Source organism: Rhinolophus hipposideros (genome assembly GCF_964194185.1).
Source record: "Rhinolophus hipposideros genome assembly, chromosome: 2".
Classification (NCBI taxonomy): Eukaryota; Metazoa; Chordata; class Mammalia; order Chiroptera; family Rhinolophidae; genus Rhinolophus; species Rhinolophus hipposideros.
The window spans coordinates 10,738,587-10,763,944 of record NC_138048.1 but is presented as its reverse complement, the minus strand read 5'-3'; the positions used below and the strand labels follow the sequence as shown (position 1 = coordinate 10,763,944).

Genomic DNA, 25,358 nt, shown 5'->3' with positions numbered 1-25,358 from the left:
TTACAAATGCTAACTGAGGACCATAATGTGGGAATAAGCAAGGAAACTGAAAGTTGAGCTTCAGTAAAAGTTTCTTAATGTTGGTGGGGATGGTTTTGCTGCATTTAATCAAGAAGGGACTACTCATCCAAATTGGGACACATCAGGACAGCGGGTGCACGGCGGGTGCACGCCTGGCAAACAGGGACCCATAATCACTTACTTATTCATAATTCATTTATCTGTTAGCTTTGGAAAACATCCTAAGTTTTATTTTTAGTTTTAATTGGTCCTAGCGCTGTGTCTGGTATATAGTAAGTGCTCTATAAATACCTGTTGAGAAAAATCTAAGATTTACTTTAGTGTATCTGGTAACCAAGTCTTCCAGAGGTAAAGTGGGATATATACCGGGGGTGCCAAAACAATGTATACGAGGACACATGACTTGTATTCATCTTTTGTAGATAGATAGTGAATATTACAATTTTAGTACCCTTTTTTTTCCTTTCTTAAAATGTATACACACTTTTTTGGCACCCTCTGTGTTTCAGCATAAGTTAATTCACCAAGTGCTTTCCAATTGCCCGGTATCTTTTAGCGTCATGCTTTGTTTTGGAATCTCATTTTTAATTTCCTTTTTAGTATCAATCATTCTAATGATTTCATCTTTCTGACTTCATTGATATCTGGATAGTAGCTCAATTTCTCCCTTTTGATTTATTCTGCTTACCTGAACCATCAGAGGCAACAGTAACTTCATATTGTTATGAGTGTGAAGGACAATTCAAGTTCAGGAGGCTGGATGCTGATGGAACATGTATGTCCAGACAGGTGCCATATGATTTTGAGCACATCAGTGAGAGAGAAAATGAGACACATCTGTGCCCTGGCTCCAGCTCCTACACTCAGTACCAGACTTAGTTAGATGTGCTAAGGGAATGAACCAGTTACTAAAGGAAAGTTCTTCCAGTGGGAAATTCGACAGTTACACAGCCCCCCCTCTACAGTGCTACCTCCATGTGGTCTCTCTAGCCTGTTTTTATGCACTTTACTTTGAGCTTGACTCTGCGTAAGAAGTAGTAATCCATTATATTTAAAAAAACGTAAACTTTGTAAAAACTTCTTTGCAAAAAGTAGTGCTGTTCAAAGCTGACTCATTTTCCTGGCCTTTAAAAGAACAATTTTCTCTCTTACTGCTTTACTTTTAATTAGACAAGAGAAATATCTGAGCTCAAATATGTTAACTCAAAGAGGCCTTTTAAAATAAATGCATCCAGTAAGTTAAAAAGTTTTGATAAATCATCTTCAAACATAACTTGCATTCTTCTGAGTCCTGTTCTCTTCATTAGCTCTCAATCACTCGAGTCAGGTCTCTTTTTAAAGGAGAATTGGTTATACCGCCAACTAGCAGACATTAAGCATTAAAATCAACAGCATTTCAGGATCAGGAATTTTCTAGCCACTCTATTTACTAGTAATGTCCTCCACCTCCGTCCAAATCCCTATTTAGTGACTTTTCAATAGTGTCTAAAAGTCGCAAGTAGGGAGACAAGCTGTACTGGAAAAACCACAGCCAGATTTTGTGACTGTTTCTGAAAATGCTGAGTTAGGAATAGTAACGAAAGTCACCCAATGAAAACCAGTGGGTAATGTTTTATGAGCCATCTAGCAAAAATGGTTTTATTTGTGATACTAGTTTGGAAGGTACTGAGTAATGATTCCTCAAGGCTCAAACACATGTTGTGAACCAGAAGTTACGGTCATCACATCATACTTGTGTATTTTAATTCAGACAACAGACAGAGAAAATTCTATATTATAAGAGGTACTGTTCAGCAGTTATGCTTGATTCTTTTATAAAGCTTTCTCATCAAAGATAAATTGATTGGGAATCAACTAACAGTAAGGTTAACTGCTGGAACCAACTGATTTATTCTAAAATAAACATACTTCATACAATACCAAACTTTCACAATATATTCTATTAACATGTCCATAAATAATATAATGATTGAGTATATACATTCATTAAATTTTTAATATTAGAGAATAATAAAGGAAAATAAATACGGTGAAAAGGAAAGCAAAGATACACTAATATACACACATTTCCACTAATTTGAATGAATATAAAAAACATAGAACCTTGACTTTAAATACTCTACAAATAAAATATTTTGTCTATTCTGTTTTTAAAAAAGTAAGATCAATGATTGGTACAAATTGTTTTCTATCAGAATTACATTATCTGACAACAAATGCCTTACAGAAAATAAGCGACCTCCAAAATAGTTTCAAATTTGATGTTTAATTAAAATTTTTAAATAAGTAAGAACCTTACCTGCTCTCTGTACAAAACAGTGACAAAAAAAATGGATAGAAAAATTGATTCTTTTAAGAAAAGTCTCCAAACTTTCCTTTGCTGAAATAACTATTAAAGAAATTGCCTATATAACAAGTAGTTAATAATCTAAATATTTCCAAAGCTTGAATAATGCAGTTAAGGATATTTTCACCAATGTATAGAAAATGTTACCCATTAAATTGGCAGTGAAACAAGTTGACTTACATTCACATCTGAGATGTGTGCTCTTTTTTATTCTAATGCTTCTTGGTTTATGTTGTAAGTTGGCTACCTGATACAGAAACCTATAAGTAATTTAATGCAAAACATGCATTCTTAGCTAGCTCAGGCAAAGCAGTAGAGGGGAAGTCTTATGACATGCATGCACAAGACCTATGCTCAAAAAAACATCCTCTCCATACAGGAAAGAGAATAGAAATGATGCGTTCTTTTGAGAAGTTTGGACTAGCCAGTGAGTGGGATGTAATGAGAAGGGTATGTTTCATAACCACAGTTTTCATTATCTTGCACTGGCTTATGAGTCAGCATGCCATGCGTTCCTCTGCTGATGATGGGAGTTACCACAGAGAGAACCCAGAGCTCAGGAAGAGACAGGTTCGAAACTGGGACTGAAATGAAAGGGCACAAACTGGTCTTATGTTCCCAAGCCCAGGCGATGCATGTCCACTGGTTTCGCTACCATACACATGTATGATGAAAATCATGAGGCAGTCAAAGGGGAAAACTTTCGGAAATAAATTCCATTAAATCAAACATGGTCAATGCACTCATGAATTTGTGTTACAGTCTCAAACATAAACCGAGTGAATAACAGTGAAATGAAGGCTATAATTATTACCACTATAGAAGAATAACCCACTTCTCATTTTGATGTTCAAAGAACAATGCTATAAAAGTTTACTTAAAAAAAAGAAAAGGAATGACAGCAGGGGTGTTACCATTATGTTGTCAAAGTCTTCCAGAAGGGAGACAGCAGAGTTACAGAAGTCCTACAGAAAGGGGACAGCAAGAAAACGGCAGACAATACAGATAAGATTTTTCAGCCTAATGACGGGGGTCGTAGCCAAAATACAGATGAAATAGTTCATTTTAAAACAATGTTTCAGGGAGTCAAGACTTAGAAACCCAGGCTCCACAGAGGTTTTATTAACTAATTTATATGCCAAATGACATCACATAGGCTGGGACACTGAAATATAATACTGTAATATTCATATAATGGTTAGCATAGCCTGGGGGTTAAATGGCAGCACAAAGGAGGTAGGGGAGAGACCACACACAGATACTTCCTGTAACAAAAAGATGTCGGCGCCTCAGTGAACCGGGAGCCCAGCCTAGAGGCATTGGGAGAGCTCAGGACATTTGGGTCACATGAAATGGATAAGACATTCAGTGAACAAGTCAGTAGGTCATATACTGTTGGAGGATGTAATTAGATAGCTCTGGCCCTAGTAAAGCAAATGAATACAGAGCATCAGTTTCATCATACATCCAATCAACCAAAAGAGACAACACATATTTACAGTGCCACCAATGTTTACACACGAACAGGGAATCGGAGTCAGAACAGGGAAAATTTCCTATTTCTCAGGTAAATAATTTCCTTGTTTAATCATTTTTGTAATGGGATTTTAAGTGACGTTGTGTCTGAGCACTAAAAATTTAAGAGTTTTAGAGACAGAGATGAAGCAAAGGATTCTCAACCGTACTAGAAAAAGTACTTTAGGAAAGCACTTAGGACTAGAAATTATAGGAGGAATTTCCGCAGCAAATACTACATATTCTCACCATTTTAGGTGCAGGCACATGATTCACTGTGTCTGGACACTTGTCTTTAGATACAACCAACACCACCATTAGTGACCCACTCTCTCACCCCTCTTCAGCAATCTGCTCCCCTCTCATAAAAATCAAGGTTCGTACACTTCCAGATCACAATTTCAGCAAATAAAATGAGCACCTTCCTCATCATTCAAATAAATAGAAAAATACCAGGTAATAAGTAATAAGGAAACTACCCACTTCCCTGGACATGGTTTCCATCCAAGGAACAAAATAAAACCGTTTAGGACAGATTTACTAGTTCAGTTGTTTTTGTCATCTTAAGTTCATTTTTGTCACTGAGATGTTTATAAATTATACTCTCTGAGTAAATGCATTAAAGATAATTGTCAAAACCCAAGGTTTGTTTCAATGAGACTATTTTGTCCATCTTTATCAAATAAGAATCAAATTATTTTGAAATTTGCTCCAATTATACAATCAGGAAAATTATAGAATGGAGAACTTGAATAGCTGGTATTAAGGTCTGATAATATTAGGGATTGTTGAGGATGTGAAGAAAGGAAAACACTCATTTATAACTCACGGGACTCATCACCACTTTGGATAGCAAATTAGCATTTCTACTGCTAAGTATGCACCCAAAACCCTCCATACGTATAGAAGAAAGGTACAAAAATGTTTACTGGAGCATGGTTCACAGTAAGCGATAATTGGAAATAACTTAAATGGCCATCAACAGGAGGATGGATAAATATTAATATTCATAATGGAATAGCATTCAACCAGGACAAACAAATGAATAGAACTTAAGTGTAACAAAGTCAATATAATTCAAAAGTCATCAAAATACAAAAGCTGCAAAACAATACAATAATACATGTGTGCGATTATTATATAAAGTTTCAAATCTTAAAGTAATACTGTATAATGCTTATGTCAAAATGGATGCAAAAATATGTATTAAAAGTATAAAAACATTCACAAAACAGAAAAACACTAAATTCATGATAGTGATTACCTCTTTATAGGTGAGAAGGAAAATGAGAGATAAGGAGATAAGAAATAATCCACATCTGCAATAATTTATTTTATTCAAAAAACGATCTAGAGCAAATATGGCAGAACATTTTTGATAAAGCTAGGTGGTAAGTCCATTAGTGTTTGCTATATTATTTTCTATTCTTGTCTGTGTGTATAAAATACACTCCTCAGGAGTGAGTAAGAAGGAGAGAGCAAAGGAAGGAAACAGGTGTTCCAAGGGATACCATTTCCGTATGGCAGGAGACAAAAAGGTTGGTTGCTCAACTTAACTGGGTTTCATCAATCCAAGAGGCATGTTTTCAGGAAGTTACAGATTCACTCTTGCCAAGGAGCTAACAGCTCTGGGAGGCTCAGTCACTGTTCTTTCCCTAAGTTACCTCATGCCTTTGTCTGGACGCACAATGATGGCACCTGCTCCCGGGGTGATAAATTAGTGTTCTTATCAGTACCCTCTAGCTGTAACTGAGCTCATCATTTCTCTTCTCTGTCAGAAATCTTCCTCTTTAATGTCATGCAAATCCTTTCTGATTCATTATCTGTATGTAGCCTACAACCAACTGCTCCCTTCCACATTTGTCTCCATCAATTTAAGCTAAACATATCTTTTGTCTATCTTTCTTTGGACTCTGAAAATAAACTGCCTGGCATTATTAAAAAGAAGGCTGGCATTAATTATTACAAGTAAGAACACATATAAGATTCATTATTACAAATAAGAATCATTTAAAACACAAAATGATTTTGTGTGTTGAAAGGGAGAAGTCAGGATAAAGTTTTATCATAAACCAAGGCATAAAATTAAGTCCCTTTCCTGTGTCAAAACAAAAAAAAAACGTAAAAAGCCCCTGCCAGGAGATTGATATTGTAGGGGTGGAGAAGTAAAGCTTTCTATTACAAGAAAAATACTGGACATAAGAAAAAGGTGATTGGAAAACAATTTAAGCATCATTTTGCAGTTCTCAATATTCTACATTTTTGTGACAGGCTATGTGAAAGATACAATACGGTGCTATTTTTAACACTGATATTGAAATCAGCCCCTCTAAAGTTTGTATCAAAGAATTCAGAGAGTGAAAACATACAACTAGAAAACACCAAAACGGCTATTAGAAAAACTAAACAACATTCCTTGTTATTGGTCTCTTCTACTGGTGACCACTGAGCACCAAGCTTATTAGGGATAATTAACGTTAATCATGCAAATAAAGCTTTGATGTGCTTTTATGCTTTTTTAATCTAAGAAAATAAAGGTTATTTTTTATGGGATAGGGATTGTCTCTGAACTAATACAACCATAAAACAGTAATGGTAAGTATGGCAGCTAACATTTTTTGAGCACTTACTATGCGCCAGCCATTGTTCAAAGGTTGTTAAATATATTAAATAATTAATTTCACAAGAAGCCTATAAAGTAAATATTGTGTTGGCTGCATTTTATAGACGAGGAGGCACAGAAAGGTAACAGAATCGCTACACTGTGTCCCATTTTAATAAAGGGCATTGAGTAAGGAATGGAGAGTGATCAGTTTGACTTTCCTGGATGAAGACTAACAAGAACAAAAATAAGTTTCCTTGCCAACACACCTTTACGCAGGTCAATATGCACTAAAGCTTCAAGAAAATACACCTGATTATACAACAATCATCACGTCAAATAATTTGATTAAAAATGCTTTACAATATTCATGCTATTCAGCACCTGTTTTCTCGACACTATGCCAGTGTCTTAATCTATTGCTGAGGAACTATAAAATGGTCCGTAACAGATAATCCATGAGTGACTAAAGCCGATGTCCACTCTGTGCAGCAGAATCAGAGTAATTTTATAATGCTACTCTGGGGTCCATGATGTGCCATCTAAGGCTAGGTGATTCCTCCAAACATCAACTTCTCCCCGTTACACGGAAAGACGCTAAGGCAGACCCTGCGAGCTCTGAGATAGAGCCAGACTGCAGGAATTTGTGTCCTGCCTGCCCCATCGAGGATTTCAAAACCACCACAGGAGAGGAGGTCACTGCTGGGAGCAGCTTCCTGGAAACACTCAGAAGAACAGCTCTGTGTTCGTGAGTGACAATCAGATTGCTAAGGCTTGAGGCTACTGTAAGCACTAGGCTCTTGGAAACAACTGCTCAAAACATGAATTCGCTCAATCAACATCTCAGAACTTTACCCTGTGCTCAGGAGATGAAAAAATAATACGATCAGACCCCATGCCTGATGCAAGAAAGGGTGGGGGGAGGCAGGGGGCATCACACACTGGCCGAGGGAGCAGTCACAGCCAAGGCTTGGACAAACCAGTCAGTCTTTAAAAGCATCTGCTAAAACACCAAGATCAGTCTTAAAGGTTAAGATAAATGTCAATTCTCCAACACATTTGTTACATTTAAGAAAATGGAAAATTAGAAAATTAGAAAATTGCTAGGATAAGGAGAAAAATGATACCCATTTCATTTTCTCTGTAAGCCAAGAACGGGAAAAAAAGCAACAAAAAAAAAACCCATTACAAGTTCTTACATAGCTAGAGAGAATCACATTATGTGTAGGCATTTAACCTGAGAAAATGTTCTTGCCAAAATTAGAATCAACAATTCTCTATCGTTTCTTATCATGAAGAATATAGGTCAGTACTTATTACAAAAACAAATTGTACCAGAACGATATATGAAAACAGTTCATCAATATCAGTTATGTTCCATCTAATTCTGCCTTTATTCTAGATTTTTAAGAATTAGCACAAGAATTTTTTTCTGCCACAACATCGTATGTCACTAGATTCACGTAATTTAATAGTTTGTACATGATCTACTAGGAGAGAGGAAAGGAGCCAACATTCCCTCAGAACCACCTCGGTGCAGGCACTCTAGAAGCTTCTCATCTATTCTGTAGGACCGCTCTACCCTATGACTGCACCATATAGGCAGTTCTGTTCCTTATAAGAATACTGTTTTCCTCAGTTATCCAACACTTTCAGAAGTGATTGAGAAGAAAACATTTCTGCTTCTGAAAGCCCTTCCTTCAGAGAATGCCAGTTTCAACTGTTAAAAAAGAATATGGGGGAGGAGAGGAGGGGATTATTGTACAATCAGTATTATGAAGTTGAGCTTTTACTACTTGAAGAAGGAATTCCTGATTTCTCAAAAGGAAAACAGAAAAAAGAAAAGAAAAGAAAAGAAAGAAAAGAAAAGAAAAGAAAAAAGAAAAGAAAAGAAAAGAAAAGAAAAGAAAAGAAAAGAAAAGAAAAGAAAAGAAAAGAAAAGAAAAGAAAAGAAAAGAAAAGAAAAGAAAAGAAAACCCAACATTCAGACAGAGTCGGTACAAAAGAGTCAGAGAAACAATGAATGGAGTTAATTCCTGTTAGTACAAGCAGTACAACGCTAGGTGGTGTAAGAGAACAGTCAGGTATTTTTGAGTGATTAGAGGAAACTGTGGCAGTCATGGGGTCCTCCAGCTACATTTTAGGTCAGAAGCCTACCTTCTCCAGATATGCACGGATTCTTTGATGACATGTAGATTATTCTATTTAATTCTTATACAATGTTTGCTTTAGGGGAAATTGCCTGTCACAGCTTACATGAGGAAGTGAGTCTTCAGAAGACAGGCGTGTTTACCTGTGAATTGCCCGGCCAGCTTGTCCCCTATGCTAAAACCACTTACAGCAATTCATAACTGAATTTAGCAGTAATAGTTTGAAAGTAGACTATTAGTAAGGCAAATTATACCTTGTGATGAAAAGGTAGACATGAAAAACTAAATAAATTTATTGGAAGGCAAATTTTACTTAGGCTTAAATTACTTTAAAAGGGAGCTAAATGCATCCTAGTGGAATGGTTACTCAATTTCTAGTAAATCTCAGTAAGAATTTGAAATAATGGTTTAACTATTTTTGTTCATCCCCAAGAATAGCTAAACTTCCACTGAGGTTTTAAATGGCTCCAAACATGCAGCGTATTTAAGCGAAACCAAAGCTTTTTAAATATTTTAATCAAATTGTCATCATTTCTGTGTAAGAGGAAACTTAGGCCCATCCTAACTGACACCTATGTAGGGAGTCTGAACAAAAACTAGATGTCAAGGACAGACAAGTCTGTGGTGACTGTTCTTTGCATTCTCATGCAGTTCAACTAGTTTCTTCTTTCTTGTCCTTCTCAGAATACAGATTTAACACGGGAAGCATTTTTAAGAATGCATTGCTAAACTACTTGCACCCCCAAGCCCCCGAATCACTCAGTGGACTGAACACAGAAGTGCCAGAAGGTATACAATGGAGATGTGTCTAGAAAGTTACCCAAAGTACAAAGAATATATTTTTAAAAGCATCAAAATTTCTTGCTAATTTGGAAGTTTTATGGATTTTCTTAGAGCAGCATACTCCTGTAGACTGGCTACTTCCTTTGAGGATCATATGTGTCTAATTCATAGGTTTGTTGTGATATGTAAGATAAAAAAAATACTTTCAAAGTGCTTGGAAGTGTTTTGGCAAATAAGTAATGCTATCTCTACTAGTGTTAGCTGATTATTATTATTATTATTTTCACTATCAAAATAGTAAACTTTTAAAGAAAAATTAGAAGATACAAAAAGTATAGAAACTAGAAAAAGAAACCTCCCTTTTTTTTTTATTTTAATGTAGTTGTACAGATTCATGGGTTTCAGGAGTCTATGCTAAGTTTTGTGTGACTTCTACCATTATTTCGTTAAACAATCGCTGTTATCTAAAAAGTTAAGTGGGGCTATAAGGCATAAAGATAGAAATAATATAAATCAAGGATTAAATTAAAGATTTCCACATACTGACTGTTATTTGTAATATATTCTTTGTCTGCTATATACCTTATTAAGTATGCACTACAAATAGAGTGTGCAGGAGGCACTATAGGAGAAAACTTAAACATCAGGGCTTCAGAGATACGACCTCAAAGTAATACATCAAATAGTGATAATACATGAAAGTAGAGATAAAAGGAATACAGGACTTGGGGATAATTATAACAGGGATGAGTGCTCAGACAAGGTCACTTCCAGGATGAAAGTCCTGCTACTTCTAATTGACTGGAAAGTCATTAGATCTCCTTTTTGTGCTCAGGCATACTTTTAATGAACCTAAAATATTTCGAGTTCTTATTTGATCAATGACAACAGTAAAATGCAAGGAGAAGAAGTTACAACCCTGTACAAGAGAGGTACACCTGCCCTCACCCAAGTATACAGGGACATACACGCAAGAAACACATGCCACATACTCCACACTCGTCCCCAGCCAGAGGAAAATCACGACATGCAGAGGACTCCAGCGCGGGAGCTGGACAAACCTGCTGGAAAGGTCGAGCCTGGGCTTGCCTGAGGAGCCGCTGGTGCTGCTGCTGCTGCAGGAGCTTCATTTGTATGAGGTGCTGCTGAGACGTGATGGCATGAAGGGCAGGTGGCTGCATGATGGCACCCGAGCGCCGCTGCAGCATGTTGGACAGCGCCTGTTTGGTATTGGTGGGGACAAAGGAGCCTGTAGGGTCCAGCCTGGAGCCACCTGCAAAAGTGACCGGAAGGAAAGGCTTGCTTTCTACACGTTGATGCAATAGGTCGCCCTTATTTTTTCAAAATGCAGAATCCTGACCTTCTACGCCTCACTTGATGAAGCAAAATGGAAAATAAGGCACTGCCCCACTCCTACACAAATAGCAGAGATCTGTTAAAAATTGAGTAATTTCTAACCGAAAACAACAAAAGAACAAGATACACAAATGAAGAAAGAAAAACTCATAGACATAGACAATAGTTTAGGGGTTACCTGAGGGTAAGGTAGGAGGGGTCTCTAGAAGAGGGTAAACGGGGTCTAATATATGGTGATGGAAGGAGAACTGACTCTGGGTGGTGAACACACGATGTGAGATATAGATGATGTAATACAGAATTGTACACCTGAAATCTATGTAACTTTACTGACAATTGTCACCCCAATAAACCTTAATTACAAAAAATTGCATAACTTCTAAAGGACGGGGAGGATGATGGAAGAGTGAAGTATAATATCTGAATGACTTCACGGAGATCCCACTTGAAAGGACAAAGCGAAACGCCCGAAACAGAATCGGCGGCATAATTTCAGAATCATGTGGGTTTTAAGCTACAGAAGGCCCTCAGAAACTTAGTATTTGCATAAAATGTACTGCCTTTGTAGTATATTTTGCCAAGTGTCCTAAGCCAGGCACAGAAACCCTTTTGTAATTTTAAACAAATTTGAGGCTCGTGCTATTTAAGCTTCTTTACCATGGCAAAATGAAACGCCTGTTTTGTAGTAGAGAGGCATTAAAAGACTTTAAAAACCTGAAATGTTTGGACACTTCAAATACTTCGATTCTAAAGACAAAACACATCTTTTCTGAAGGCTAGAAATAAAATGAACAAGAAATGTTGATTATAGTGATGCTTATGAAACCAATAAAAACCCTTAACATCTTTGCATTTATAAACTGTCAAATGCCTTTAACAGTTTGGAAAAAAAAAAATTTCAACATTTGCTGCCTTCAAAGTAGGTGCCAATTCTTCATTCACTAGAAAGTTTATATTCTTTAATATATGTGAACAAGAAAACTTCTATATAAATACCTCACAAAAGATGTTTTATCTTTTTTTAAAGCAAGTTGTAAAATGGGAAGAAATGTTTTAAAACTGTTCACTCGAAAAACCCATATTCTCTTAAAGACTCAGTACCACAATCAGCAATGTGATTTATGAGATTAATTCAGTGGCATTTGAAGAACATTTGGGAAAAAAATGGGAAGTCTATTTGAGTAACATATGGCAAGGTAACTTTTGTTGAAACAAGAATGGGAACTATACTAATACATAAAAACTTAATTGATTAATTTTATAGATAAAGGACATTCTTTTTAAAGATTCTACTATGGTCCTACATGCTTTTAATCTTTCTAACTTTCCTATAATCTTATACTTCTGAATCAACTAAAACATAAAATATAATAAATATGGCTGAAGCCCTTTGTATATTCCAACCTAATTACTTTCCTCCCCTTCTCCCATCAAATACTATTCTGAATTTGGTGTTTATTATTTCCATACATTTCCTTATAAATTTACCATACTGGTGTGTACACATGAGAAACAGAGAGAGACTGATAAAGATGTGTGAGTGTGAGTGTGAGTGTGAGTGTGTGTGTGTGTGTGTGTGTGTGTGTGTGTAGGGATACTATTTGGCATTTTAACTATGTATAAATGGAAACATATTGTACATACTCTTCCTAACTTCATAGAATTTATGTTTTTATGAAAATCTATTATTTCACGCATACGAAACTTACCTAATACACAAGTTCCTCACCTTACAAATACCTTTTGGTTCCTCAATGTACAAACGCATTCTAGGGGCAGAGGGTATGTGCCTTTGTAAAATACTTAGCCTTCAATTCCCAGATAGTCCTTGTGTTTCACTTCAATATCTACAAAGTTTCAAATGCTAAAAAGTTCACACGGACCTTGCAATGGAAAAGAGCAAGTCAAAAAGAGGACTGTCCTGTATGATTTTCCACATTTATCATTAGGTCTAGTTTGTTCTTTGTAGTCTACATTTATTCACTCAACAGTCTATTTTTAAGAGCTTACACAAAGTCGGATGTTGCTGTAAGTTCTGGGACTACTGTAGTGAACAGAACAACAACAACAACAACAAAAACACCTGCCCTCACCGAGCTTACATTCGGGGGCAGGCAGGTAAGTAGATAAACAGTACACAAAAGCAAGTGTTGATGCCGTGGAGAAGAAAGAAAGGAAGGTAACAGAGTGCAGGGGAGGGGTGTGCTAACAATTTACAACAGGGTGGTCAGTGCAAGACTCACTGAGAAGGTGGCGTGTGAGCAAACCCAAAGGAGGCGGGCAGTGAGCCACGCAGATGTCAGAGGGACAGCATTCCAGGCCCTGGGACCAGCAAGTGCCAAGCCCTGAGGTGGGAATCTATTCAGGTCATTTACTGAGTCTGTGGTGTCAGGCATCTTCTAGGGTTATATTTTTTCAAACTTACTTTAAATTATGCACATACACACACGTATGTGTAACATAAACCTTATTTCATCCTTCAAAAAACAACAGGCATTTTATCTGTTTTGTTTACTGCAAACCTTAACCCCCCCAAACTGGGTCTGGCTCATGAAATTCCATACATTTTGTTGAGTGAATAATTGAATCACGCACTCTATGGTGGTATATATCAGCATACACGTTGTACCAGGGATCAAGCCGAGGCGCAGAGAAATGAAGACCTGGCCAAGATTATACAGCAGGAGAGTGGTAAGCCACACCCGAACCTAAACTCTAACTCCCAGGCCAGCTGTAGAAACCTCTCATTTACAGGACAAAATAAGGCTTCTCCCAGGCTCTAAGCCAAGAATCAAATATTTTTCTCTATATGCTTCAAAATGTCATACTCAACGTACAAAGAAAGAAAAACAATCACACTGCCACAGGACACAATAAGATAAATATTATATATTATGAGGGCACATCCTAACAAAATGCAGACTGAGATTTCAAAGTAATCTATTTTGCTGAAACAGACAAACATTCTTTTAGAAAGAAAATTAGATCCTTTTCTAATTAAAGACTTTTTTTTTTTAATTTAGAAAATGTTCATTCTAGATATAAAATCTACCTTAGCTTGAATCAAAGCAACACTAAAATCAGGAACGTTTGGAACATTTCCTCTGGATATGGTAGTTTCCCTTGTTGATACCTAAATCTACTTGCTGAACCAAATTTCTGAAATCCTTCATGGTATAAATTTAAAATTCATAACATAAGAAAATACTAAAAGACACTGTGCAAGATTGCCTAATCTTTTAAAATGCTGCTAAGAACTATATTTGATAAAAATGTAACCGCACAAATTTCACAATGTAAACTTTGATCAACTTCGTATCTTACAGCTCAGATTTTCATCTGGGGCTACTTTCTTCCCAGCACTGGATGAAAACTTCAAAGTCAGCACATAAACTCCTAACTGAAACCTTATTTTAGAAGAAGAAAGAATATGCTGAATGGAGAGAATTACAGAAATGCCAGCTGAGCGCTTTGCTCTTGAAACTTGCAAGTTGTGTGGAGGTTTCAGATTAAAAGCAAGGGGAACCCCAGGCACAGAGGAAAAACCCAAGCCATTTCTCATCTTGGGGGGACACGACTGTGCTCTCTTCACATACCGGGAGTAAGAGACTGGTTCTGAAGGAAGAAGCCAGGCTGCTGGGGCTGAGCCATGAGGTTGTAGCCCCACAAGGTGGACTGTGGATGGTGCATCATCTGAGAGGAAATGGGTGAGTAATTAGGAGGCACTCGGTATATGCTGCTCTGCGGATACTCCTTCAACGTAAAGTTAAAAAAAAAGAAAAAAGTTACTTAACTCCACACATCACATTGGTAATTAATGCAAATTCTTCCTATCGTGTTATTTGAGATAGCCCCTATCCCAGCAAATAAGGCTATTATTATAAAGGGGAAGAAGGAAAGCAAGAGTCTCAATATATTCTCTGCAAAACACTCATTTAAGATTTTTCCTTGACTTAAAAAGTACTTGGGTACAGTGAAGGGAGATGGAAAAAAACCATTTCTGAATTCTGTTCTTAAAATGCTAAAAGTACATTTAAAATACCAGTATTGGCCACCACGTACAGCTGAAAGAGCATATTCAGTTGCTAAGTCTCCCAATCATTTCATCTTACAAGGCCTTCCTGATACCTTGGGTCTAGAGGAGAATCATACCAGAAAAGCCCACAATACTTCAAACCAGTCCCCGGATATACAGTATCTTATTTCCAATTTTCAAGACAGCACTCTGTAGCAGTAGATGCCAGCCCTCCCTTGCAAACACCCATCCTATCCCAAACTGTCCCATCCTGATATGTCCCATCCTCCCCGCCCCCCGTGCCCCCACGTCTCCTGCCCAGGGCTGCTTCTTCCCTATAGCTGCTGCAAAGTCTCTAAGGATCACAACTGAAATATCTCTATTCCCCCACCATCCCTCCTTCTCTAGTCTAGTCCTAAGAGATAAAGGAAAAAGAAAATCTCAGAAAAATAAAACCTGCACTATATCCCACTGGGAAGAGGCAGCCTCAGGAGTAGTCTAGGAGAAGATATGACCAGGACTCACTGGGGAATGAGATGAGTGTTAGGTCTTTTGCATCTGAAAAGAACAGAAATCTGTCCATTCAGATAGACAGGTTAGAAGGCTCAGATTTCGGGGAGTGGCAGTTTGGACCTTATTAAGCACCCCTTTCATGACAAAGGAATATTGGTAGAAGACTATACAGAAAGAGGGTGCTGACATTCAAGTGACATCCAAAAGTGACAGCAGTCATTTCTAGACTATCAATCACCAAGCTATCAACTAGAAAAAGACACGTTTTGGTTTTGACATAAGTGAACAAAAAATAATTAGTCATGATGTCTGAACACTAAATTGTGAATATTTTTTCCACTGCACAAGAAAACCCTTAAATTTCATAGAAAAATGTCTCAAATTCTCTCTCAAGTATTTTCTAGGTGAAGTTAAATGGACAGGTATTTTACACATTAATTCTATAAGTTCTGTAAAATTATTTCTAAATTACCATATCATAGATTTCTGTTGTTTTCAAGAAAATGTTGCTACAAGTAGGGAAGGCTAATAGGCAAACAAGAAGTGAAACTATTTTAAGTTACGCTTATTTAATCTTTTATAAAGTCTGAAAACATGGTAAAGAAATAGGATGTACAAGAGAGTAAGATGGAATGGTAAAACATGGGGTCTCAGAAACATCCTATTTGATATACTACATGAAGTTCTATCGAGGGAAAAGCAAATAGTGTTTTTATGTTTACTTACTATAGACATCAACTCCCAAAATACAATAAACATTCTAGGCATGGCTTATAATAAAAATATGTAAAAGGATGAGATTTTATAGATCTGAAAAATTCACGTTTCAAATTTGAGAAATTATGACACTCTGAAATGTTAAATATTATTCACAAAGAAAGCCTAAAATGAAACGGTTATGAAAAGCAGAAAAGGAAAAATTAAAAGCTATAACCCTGTTGTCTGTGACAAGTCACGGTCTGTGTCATTTTGTTAATTATGACAGGGCCTCGTTAGGATAACTGTTACAAAAAGGCTTCTGCTTTTAGCAGGATTTCTAGGGATATAATTTGGATGCTAGTAAATCTTCTACTAGGTGCTACTGAGCCAAGGATATCTCTACTTCCCGTACTCACATCGACTCTTGAGTTTGATTTTGTCTTGCGCTTCCTTCCCTTTGTTTTCTTCTCTTCATCTGTTGTGGTTTTTCCCTGATCTGACAGCTCAGCTGATTTCCTCTCTGGTTCCTGAGAGACAGGAGATGTGGGCTCTTCCTCTTCCTCCTCGGGAGGCAGGGGCAGGGGCTCGAGGTAGTAACTTCGGGGCTTGGGCATGGGGTGCGTGTGATACAAAAGGAGGTGATGCTGTTCCTCATACTTGATCACCTTCCGGTCCATTCGGACTGTCCCAAACCAGGCCCAGGACAGAGGAGCTGGGTTCTTCTGACCCTCAAACAGATCCCATGGGGACACCTTCTGCTTTGTAGAGACCTGGAGACCCTATGGTGAAATAACACTCTATGACCACAGGTTCAGATCTTTTCCTGAATAGAGGCTGAGCTTGCTTAGGAGATGGATTCAGGGAACATTTTGGCTGGTGGGGGCCTTAGGGAGAAGCTTCGCATACAGCAGACAGGCTAAATACTTAGTCAGGGGTCACACAGTTAGTCTACTAGGGAGCTGTGGCTAGAGCCACACCTTAAAGCTCCGTTCTATGGTTCTTTATGCGACATGTGGCTCTGTTCAAGCTGTAACACCAGATAGCCCAGTATATTTTACTTTAAAATGGCATTTTGTTCACTTCGTTTTTTGTTTTTGTTTTTTTAGCAAAAAAATTTCTAAGAAAGACTGCAAAGTTGATCTTTCTGTACTAAATTACAATCAGTTATAAACCTTTGGAATCTACTTATTGTTTTTAGGATGAAACAAAACTTAACAGTCAAGTTACATTCAGCCTCCAATTGGGCTCAAATTAACTTCAGTCCAAACATGAATGGACTTGATTCAATACGGGCACTTTCCATGTACTTATTAAGCCAGTCTCTGAATAATTCAAAATTCACTTGTACCAACAGGTACAAATGAAGTCCTTCGATTCAAACTTGAAGAGAAAATGTTACTGTTTCTGAAAATCAGAGTTTCTTATTTTTAACATTCTTTGGTGATGTCTCTTGGTACTTTCCTTGGCCTATCAATTTGAAAATACTTTTCTTCAAAATGACCCTGAAAATAACTACTCAGGCATTCCATAAGATGTGGGTACTCCCGTTCTTACCTACCCATACTCTTCCAAAGGGGGCTTTGGCCAAAATGAGGTTCAGTTATCATCTATACCAAATGGTTTCTAAATGTCTAACCACTCGAGAGCCCACTGGTGCTTGCAAACTCAACTTGCCCATGATTTCAGTTGTTTCTCTCTCCACAGCAGCACTGGTATGTATAAATACTCAAGGTACTGCGAATCACTGTAGCATTACATTTCTCCTGTCAGCCACATTTTTTCATACCTTTGCATAAACTCTTCCCTTGAATGTATCACACTTTTCCCTATCTCCCAGGTATCTCTCTCTCTTTCAAAATGATTTAAGTGCCAGTTTTCCTGGGGATCCTGCTCTAACCTCCTTCCTCCCATGTGATTGTGATGGCTCCTTCTCAGGGTCCCCTTACACTCTGTAACATGACACACAAATCTCAGCACGTTGTAATTGTCTATCTACTTCTACTTGAGGGTCGGAGCTCTGTCTTTCGTCTCTGAGATTTTGTAAATTTCTGGTTGTTCATGTTTCTTGGAAAAATAATGGACTGCTCTTCCTATATTATAGAAAACCTTGTTTAATACCTATATAAATCAAGCGTTCATTCAATATTGTTTAATTGATAAGAAAATAAAGTACCATCACTTTAAATATTTATCACTCAAAATAGTCAACTGCATGAGGACATTTATCAGTAAAAATGTTCTTATCTAAACATATTCTGTCTCCAATTCTAAAGTAAAATCAGACCTGGACTTTGCTAGCCTTTTTTTTTTTTTTTTTTTTTATTTACACCAAGCTTTTTGCTTAGCTTCTGTTGGTGAGCTTTAGAAATTCACTTTCATTCAAATATAGTTTTAAATGAAGATCTTCAAGATATGATTTATTTATATGATAATGCCAATGACCATTGCACTTAAATGATAAGAATATGCTTTTAAAAAATCAGGAAACTGTAAAATTAAGCTGTTTTATGTGCTTTATAAGAAGGTAAGAAAATATATTTTGTTTTTATAAATTTATGTATTTATATAAAGAAGAAATAAACATTTACTCTTGCCTGTTTTTTATCTATAGAGTCGAATCCAGCAATTTTGTTTCCCTTTGTGTCAATCAAGGAACCCATAGGTTCACAAGTGATGACATCACATGTCTGTTTTGGCAAAGGTAGTAACTGTCGAACTTTGTCAATACTTTCTGACCGCTTGTCTCCTAGCTCTTTCTAAAAAAAAAAAAAAGAAGAAGAGAGAAGTGGAACAGAAATTACAATGAAGGCAAAAGTTACTCAAGTTACTCAGAGGGAAGTTTCCTTATGAAATATTTCCTTTTTTATAGACGGAATGTTCTTTAGCCTTGAACATGACTTGTGGTACAGCTCTCAATTAGAGGGCTGAGTGTGTTTCATTTCTTCATTTTAGATAGAAAATAGAACACATACAAAGGCAGGCGTGTTACACAACAAACATCCCAGTGCTGAAATGACAAAAATCCAGGGCTGTAATTGTAATCAGAAGGCAGGAGCTGCAGCATGAACACGTTCTCAAATCCAGGGTCAGACCATAAGGTAACCACTGGTTATTTTATTGTAAGCTCACCAGATATATTGATTTTTTTGTAGGCAATTTATTTACAGTTTATTTCAAAGATTGTGTTAGTGGTTAGTCAAATGAATTGGATTTAGAAATATCAATACAATTAGTTATTTTTCAGCTGTCTGCGGCAGTCCAAGCATAGATTTTTCCTAAATCTAATGCTGCCATTTTGGTTAGATATTTGAGAATGGATTTCTGAAGTTCCTTAAAAAATTAAAATGTTTTATGAATATACATTTTTTTTGAAAGAAAAATCTTCAGGCTAAATGCTTAGACTTTTGGGTACTGGTAAGCTAAGGTAAAGCAAATAGCAAAATAATCACATTACATTAACTAGAATGCAATAAATAACGTTTAATTTAATGATTAGTAAATTAAGATAGAGAATGTACCAAATAACAAATCTATAAACAATTTGAGCTCATGTAAGTGTACAAGCAGGTCCCAAACTTACTTTCAGTTTCTTCACTAAATTCATGTATGCGCGTTTATTCTCTTCAGAACCCCCTGGAGATGCGTTTGATAGGTCAGAGGCTAGTGTTCCATTGATTAAAACACCCAGCATGTCAAGAACTGTTGTGAATAATTCACTAAGAGGGGACAGAAAATAATTATTCTTACCTTACAGTAAAAATAAGACATTCTGAAATAACTGAGCCATTTCACTTCAGGTAACTAAGTAAATAGGTACCTAAGTCAATAGGTACTAAGTTAAGCCTTTTTACTTAATGGTACCTAAGAAAACAAGACGTGGCAGAACGCGCAGTAGGTGTTTCAGAGCTCCTGCCATGCATGCATGCAGGAAACGCAAGGTGACATGGTGAGAACATACTTGTTAGTGTGCATGTCCACGGTCCCGGAAGTAATGATCTGAAGGAGGAGGAGGGCCCAGTCTGTTGTCCACTGGGTGCTCCGCTGCACGGTGTCAAACATTCCTCCCACCTAGCACAGGGAAAACACAATCAAAGAGCTGCAGCGTGTTCAAGAGAAAATACCACTCCCATCACTTTTCGTAGCCAAGTTTTCATTAGTTTAAAAAATGCTTTAAAAAAAGGCAGGTGTGGGGTACTCAAGTAAGGGCACATCGTCAATATGAATGACAGCTGACCTTTGAAAACACTGGGGGTGAAGGTTAGGGGCAATGACCTTTTTCTTAGTCGAAAATCTGCATACAACTACTACGTACCAGTATAATTAACATTCTGTTGCTCCTAAACTTTCAAGATATGCAGTTTTATGATATAATATTAGTTGCATTAAATCCAAATAGGTAAAAGTCACGTAAACTGATTATCTGCCACTTTATGCTGTTAATTACTATTGAGTCTAAGCCTGTTGTTATAATAACACTTGGATACATCCAGTAACACAGAAGTAATGATAAGCAGGAGGCTGGGCCCCCAGGTCTACTCATCCATGTGTGGGAATTAAGTTAGAAACAACTGCCAAATATCCGGCAAGCCTTCCATCAGAGTAGACTTCATCTGGGCCTGTCCAGTAGGGGGCAAAAAAAAGGAAAATTCAATGTGTGAAAAATTTTAAATGTCTGTAACATCTCCATGTAGGATTTGCTTTTATGATCAATTTGATGCAAAGTTTGATAAAATGACTCAAGTGTCACTTTAATATGGTTTTAAAATAAGTATAGTAAAAGCTAACACTCTTCTCAAAATAACAGACCTACTCTTAGCTCACAGCAAAAAGGCAAACTGCCAAAGGCAGATCAATGCCTAAAATACCTTCTGCTCTTCTGCTGTCTAGAGAAATTATTTAGACCAGACAGGAAGGACGGCAGCCAGAAATACAGAAGGTTAGAGAGACAGGGAAGTAGTTACAGACAGAAAATGGCAGAAAGCCTCACCTTCTTTGTTTGCTTTATTAAATTAGTTTTGGGTGTATAAAACAATATAATAGTTAGACATTTACACCCCTCACAAAGTGATAACCCCCCTCCCCCAATCTACTACCCCTCTGACACCGTATACAGCTGTTACAGTTCCACTGACTCTATTCCCTATGCTGCACTCCACATCCTGTGACTATATATGTTTGACATTCATTATTATTCAGCTTCAGCATTAGGCGTGCAGTGCAGAGGCATCTACACTGCCCATGGAGTGGACTCCCTAATAAGACAAGTGTCCATCGGATACCCTACAGAATCTTTACATTATTGATTATATTCCCCAAACTGTCTTTCGTATCCCTGTGGCAATCTTGTGATTACCAATTTGTGTTTTCTAATCCCCTCACCTTCTCCTTTATCCCTACCCCCCTCCCATCTAGCAACCATCAGATTTTCCTCTATATCTCTGAGACTGTTTCTGTTTAGTTTGCCCATTTATTCAGTTCTTTAGATTCCACATATAAGTGAGATCATATAGTATTTGTCTTTCTCAGTCTGACTTATTTCATTAAGCATAATGTTCTCTAGGTCCATCCATATCGTTGTAAATGGTAAGATTTCATTCTTCTTTATGGCCAATTAATATTTCATTGTATAAATGTACCATAGTTTCTTAATCCGGTCGTCTACTGATGGGCATTTTGGTTGTTTCCATGTCTTGGCTATTGTGTATAGTGCTGCAATAAACATAGGGGTGCATATATTTTTTTGAATTAGCATTTTGGATTTCTCTGGAGAGATACCAAAGAGTGGAATTGCTGGGTTCATTTCCAGTTTTTTGAGATACTTCCATACCGATTTCCATAGTGGCTACACCAATCTACAGTCCCACCAACAGTGCACGAGGGTTCCCTTTTCTCCACATCCTCACCAGCACTTGTTGTTTGTTGATTTATTGATGATAGCCATTCTGACTAGGGTGAGGTGGCATCTCTTTGTGGTTTTTATTTGCATTTCTCTAATGATTAGTTAGGTTGAGCATTTTTTCATGTCTATTGGCCATCTGTATGTCCTCTTTAGAGAGATGTCTCTTCATGTCCTCTGCCCATTTTTTAAATTGGGTTGTTTGGTTTTTTTGGTGTTGAATGAGTTTTTTATAAATTTTGGATATTAACTCTTTATCAGATGTATCATTGAAAAATATCTTCTCCCATTCAGTAGGATGCTTTTTGTTTTATTGATGGTTTCCCTCACTGTGAAAAAAACTTTTTAGTTTGATGTAATCCCATATGTTTATTTTTTTCTTTTACTTCCCTTGCCCAAGGGGATATATCAGTAAAATTATTACTAAGAGTAACATCTGCAAATTTACATCCTATATTTTCTTCTAAGAATTTTACGGTTTCAGATCTCTAATCCATTTTTAATTTATTCTTGTACATGGCATAAAGAAGTGGTCCAGCTTCACATTTTTGCATGTGTCTGTCCAGATTTCCCAGCACCATTTATTGAACAGACTGTCTTTACCCCACTGTAAATTCTGGCTTCCGTTGTTATAGATTAAATGACTATATGGATATGGATTTATTTCTGTGCTCTCTATTCCGTTCCATTGATCTATGTGTCTGTTTTTATGCCAGTACCATGCTGTTTTGATTACTTTGGCTTTGTAGTATGATTTGATGGCGGGTAGCGTGATACCTCCCACTTTGTTCTTAAGAAAGCCTCACCTTGTAATGAAAAATGTGATGAAGACCACAAAAGTGGAAAGCTGGAGTTATTTTCATATTTCGATAAGTTTAACAGAGGGAAAATACGAGAAATGTCTCCTACCAAATTTAGGCGGAGTTGCAATGCTTCATGCATCATCTGCCGTGCTTTGATATCATCTTGGTATCGTTCTTCTCTCCAGTTACTTAAGATCTGCATCAGAAAACAAATGAAAAATAAACCACACCAAAATCTTCTTTCCCATGTTAAAATGGAATTTTTCATACTTACAGGTAAATTGAGCTTTTTACCGACAGTCAAGAACAACTTCTTAGTTTAGCAAATTAATAAACAGAGCTGTCCTCCCCCGCCACCAGGCAGACAGAGAGCTGGCTGTTTCTTTGTTTGTTGCCTTTCTAGGTGGGAGACGAAAAATCTTACCTAATTCCTTATCCTGTGACTGAGTCTCAGAAAATGCTTTAGAGGACCATCAAGTTTAACATTAACAAAAATAAAAATTATTTTAAAGAGACAGTTGACTCTTGAACAACATGGGCTTGAACTGTGCAAGTGCACTTATGTGCAGAGTTTTTCAATAAATATATGGTCGGCCCTCTGTAAACCTGAGTTTTGCATCTGTGGATTCAAGCAACTGCAGATCAAAACTGGTATTCTTGATCGAGGTTGCATATTTGCGGATTGTGGAGGGACAACTGGCATGCATTGTTCAACCCTATTTTATATGAGGGGCTTGAGTATCTGCAGATTATAAATTTCTGAGGGGTGTCCTGGGATCAGTGACCCACGGCTACCAGGAGACGACTAAAGGTTTGGGAAGTCAAAAGTTATATGAGGAATTACGATTGCGCAGGGTTTGGTGAACCTAAACCCCATGTGGTTCAAGGGCTTAGTCTTATAAAGATAAGTAGTGGATAGACAGAATTACATTTTAAATCAGGCCTGTGCTATATATTTCTAGGGATAATGCTCTGATCCTTGGCAAATGTGTAATTTTGGTGTTTGATTAGAGTGTAGCTTGCTGTCTTACAGACTTGTCTTCCTTGATAATGCATACTATTTTGAAAAACACAACATCATGGACACCAATCAAGTGGCACATAAATTTATGAAGTGAATGCTTCCTCACTGATTCAGACCGATGTTGAGAAAGGGGAGGTTTTCTTAGGAAAGGCAAACCACAAATGGGCAACACCCCAGAAACAGATGACATGAGGAAAAAAAAAACAAAAAACACAACCAACAAAAAAATCCCCTACTGCCACACTCCGAAATATGGTGGTAACTAATGAGAATCCTCTTAAATAGGTTGAAATGAGTTACATGCAGAAGTCACCCAGCCCCAAGAGATAACCTGTAAGTATATTGCATGGCAAGAGGAGGGCACATCCCACATCTCATCAAAGATGTGGCCCTCTGTCAAGACTGACTTAAGGGTGCAAGGCAGTTAACAAAACACACAAGCTGTCACATTCAAATAGCAGGACAAATAATAAGTGTAACAAGGGGTATGAACCAGGGTAAGGGGATAGAGAATGAGCACAGTTCTATTTTCAGAGAATGATCAGGGAGGCCCTCCCTGAGGAGGTGACATCTCAGCAGAGACCTGATAAAGTGAGGAAGACGGCCACGCTAACATCCAGGAAGAAAGCCTTTCAGATGAAGGAAAGAAAAGATTCAAAGGCACTGCACTGAGAATTTGCTTGGCAAGTTCAACGAACAGCAACATGGCCACTGTGAAAACAGTGAAGTAAACGGGGCCATGACTGGTGGGAAGAAAGGTAGAAGCGGCATCCAGTGCCCAATCACGTAGGGCCTTGTAAGCCCAGACCCTGAACGTTTATTCTAGGTGCAATAAGAATCATTGGAGCATTTTGGGCATCAGAGAAACATGGGATTTACATTCAAAAAGGAGCATTCTGGTCGCTCTGTAGAGAATAGATTTCTCATATCCAAAAGTCAGGAGACGACGACAGGACCAAATAAGGTAAGGGTCCTTATTCAAGTTCCTCCAGGTCCAGTCAAGGGAAAGACATGGCGTCACAGAACCACAGCACCACCACGGGGCTCCGTTAGGCTCTGCAGCGGGATAAACATCTCAGGCAGCCAATCTACCCACTCTGCTCGATCCCACAACCTTCGATTTTAATGTGGTCACTCAGTTTCCTTGTGATACAGAGAACACCAGTGCCAGGAGAACTGTGGTTGGTGGAAAGGCAAGGTCCAAATTCTTTGTAAATGAGCCCAAATGCCTTCTGGCTTGTAAATGAGTATCTTGTGTACTTGACTGCCATTAGTCTGGCTCTGGCAGTAAAATAAAATTGAGTTTCTGAACCTATAGGGCTCAAGTTGAGACCCTGGCTGATATGTAGAAGCCAGGTTGAGGACCTGGATACAGGTTCCTCTGTCTTTCTGCCATGCCTCCTGTGACACAGAGGGTGCCAGCATCTCTCCCGTGAGGCAGGGCCAGGAGAGCAGCAGATCCGTCAAAGTTATGTGCAATACACAAAATGTTACTTTTATGGTCTATAGACATGTACCCAAGGCGTGACTAATATTATAAAACTGCTCATCTTTTGGTGACTAGAATGCCAGGTAGGAGAACAGGGCATGGATGGTGGCTCCCTGCAACAAAACACGCTGTGCCCTTATTAGTT

The 25,358-nt window shown here is 37.6% G+C and overlaps 2 protein-coding genes across 13 annotated transcripts in view; one reads left to right on the top strand and one right to left on the bottom strand.

The window, feature by feature from the left end:
* Window positions 1-25,358, bottom strand: part of MED12L (mediator complex subunit 12L) — a 322,241-nt gene that overhangs the window by 27,653 nt on the left and 269,230 nt on the right. For 5 of the 10 annotated variants that reach the window (XM_081064322.1, XM_081064328.1, XM_081064327.1 and 2 more), the window contains 8 exons: window positions 22,807-22,896; window positions 19,960-20,069; window positions 19,582-19,717; window positions 18,590-18,757; window positions 16,418-16,780; window positions 14,371-14,527; window positions 10,480-10,691; window positions 3,283-3,333 (listed from right to left, as the gene is read on the bottom strand). In XM_081064322.1, coding sequence (XP_080920448.1) covers window positions 3,283-3,333; window positions 10,480-10,691; window positions 14,371-14,527; window positions 16,418-16,780; window positions 18,590-18,757; window positions 19,582-19,717; window positions 19,960-20,069; window positions 22,807-22,896 — 1,287 coding nt within the window. The remainder of the gene's footprint in view (window positions 1-3,282; window positions 3,334-10,479; window positions 10,692-14,370; window positions 14,528-16,417; window positions 16,781-18,589; window positions 18,758-19,581; window positions 19,718-19,959; window positions 20,070-22,806; window positions 22,897-25,358) is intronic. The other 5 variants (XM_081064325.1, XM_081064326.1, XM_081064331.1 and 2 more) reach the window with 4 other exon arrangements.
* P2RY12 (purinergic receptor P2Y12) overlaps window positions 19,016-25,358 on the top strand; it is a 48,925-nt gene continuing 42,582 nt past the window's right edge. For 2 of the 3 annotated variants that reach the window (XM_081064473.1, XM_081064475.1), the window contains exon 1: window positions 19,016-19,099. The gene's annotated coding sequence lies outside the window, so the exon portion shown is untranslated. The remainder of the gene's footprint in view (window positions 19,100-25,358) is intronic. The other variant, XR_013994334.1, reaches the window with a different exon arrangement.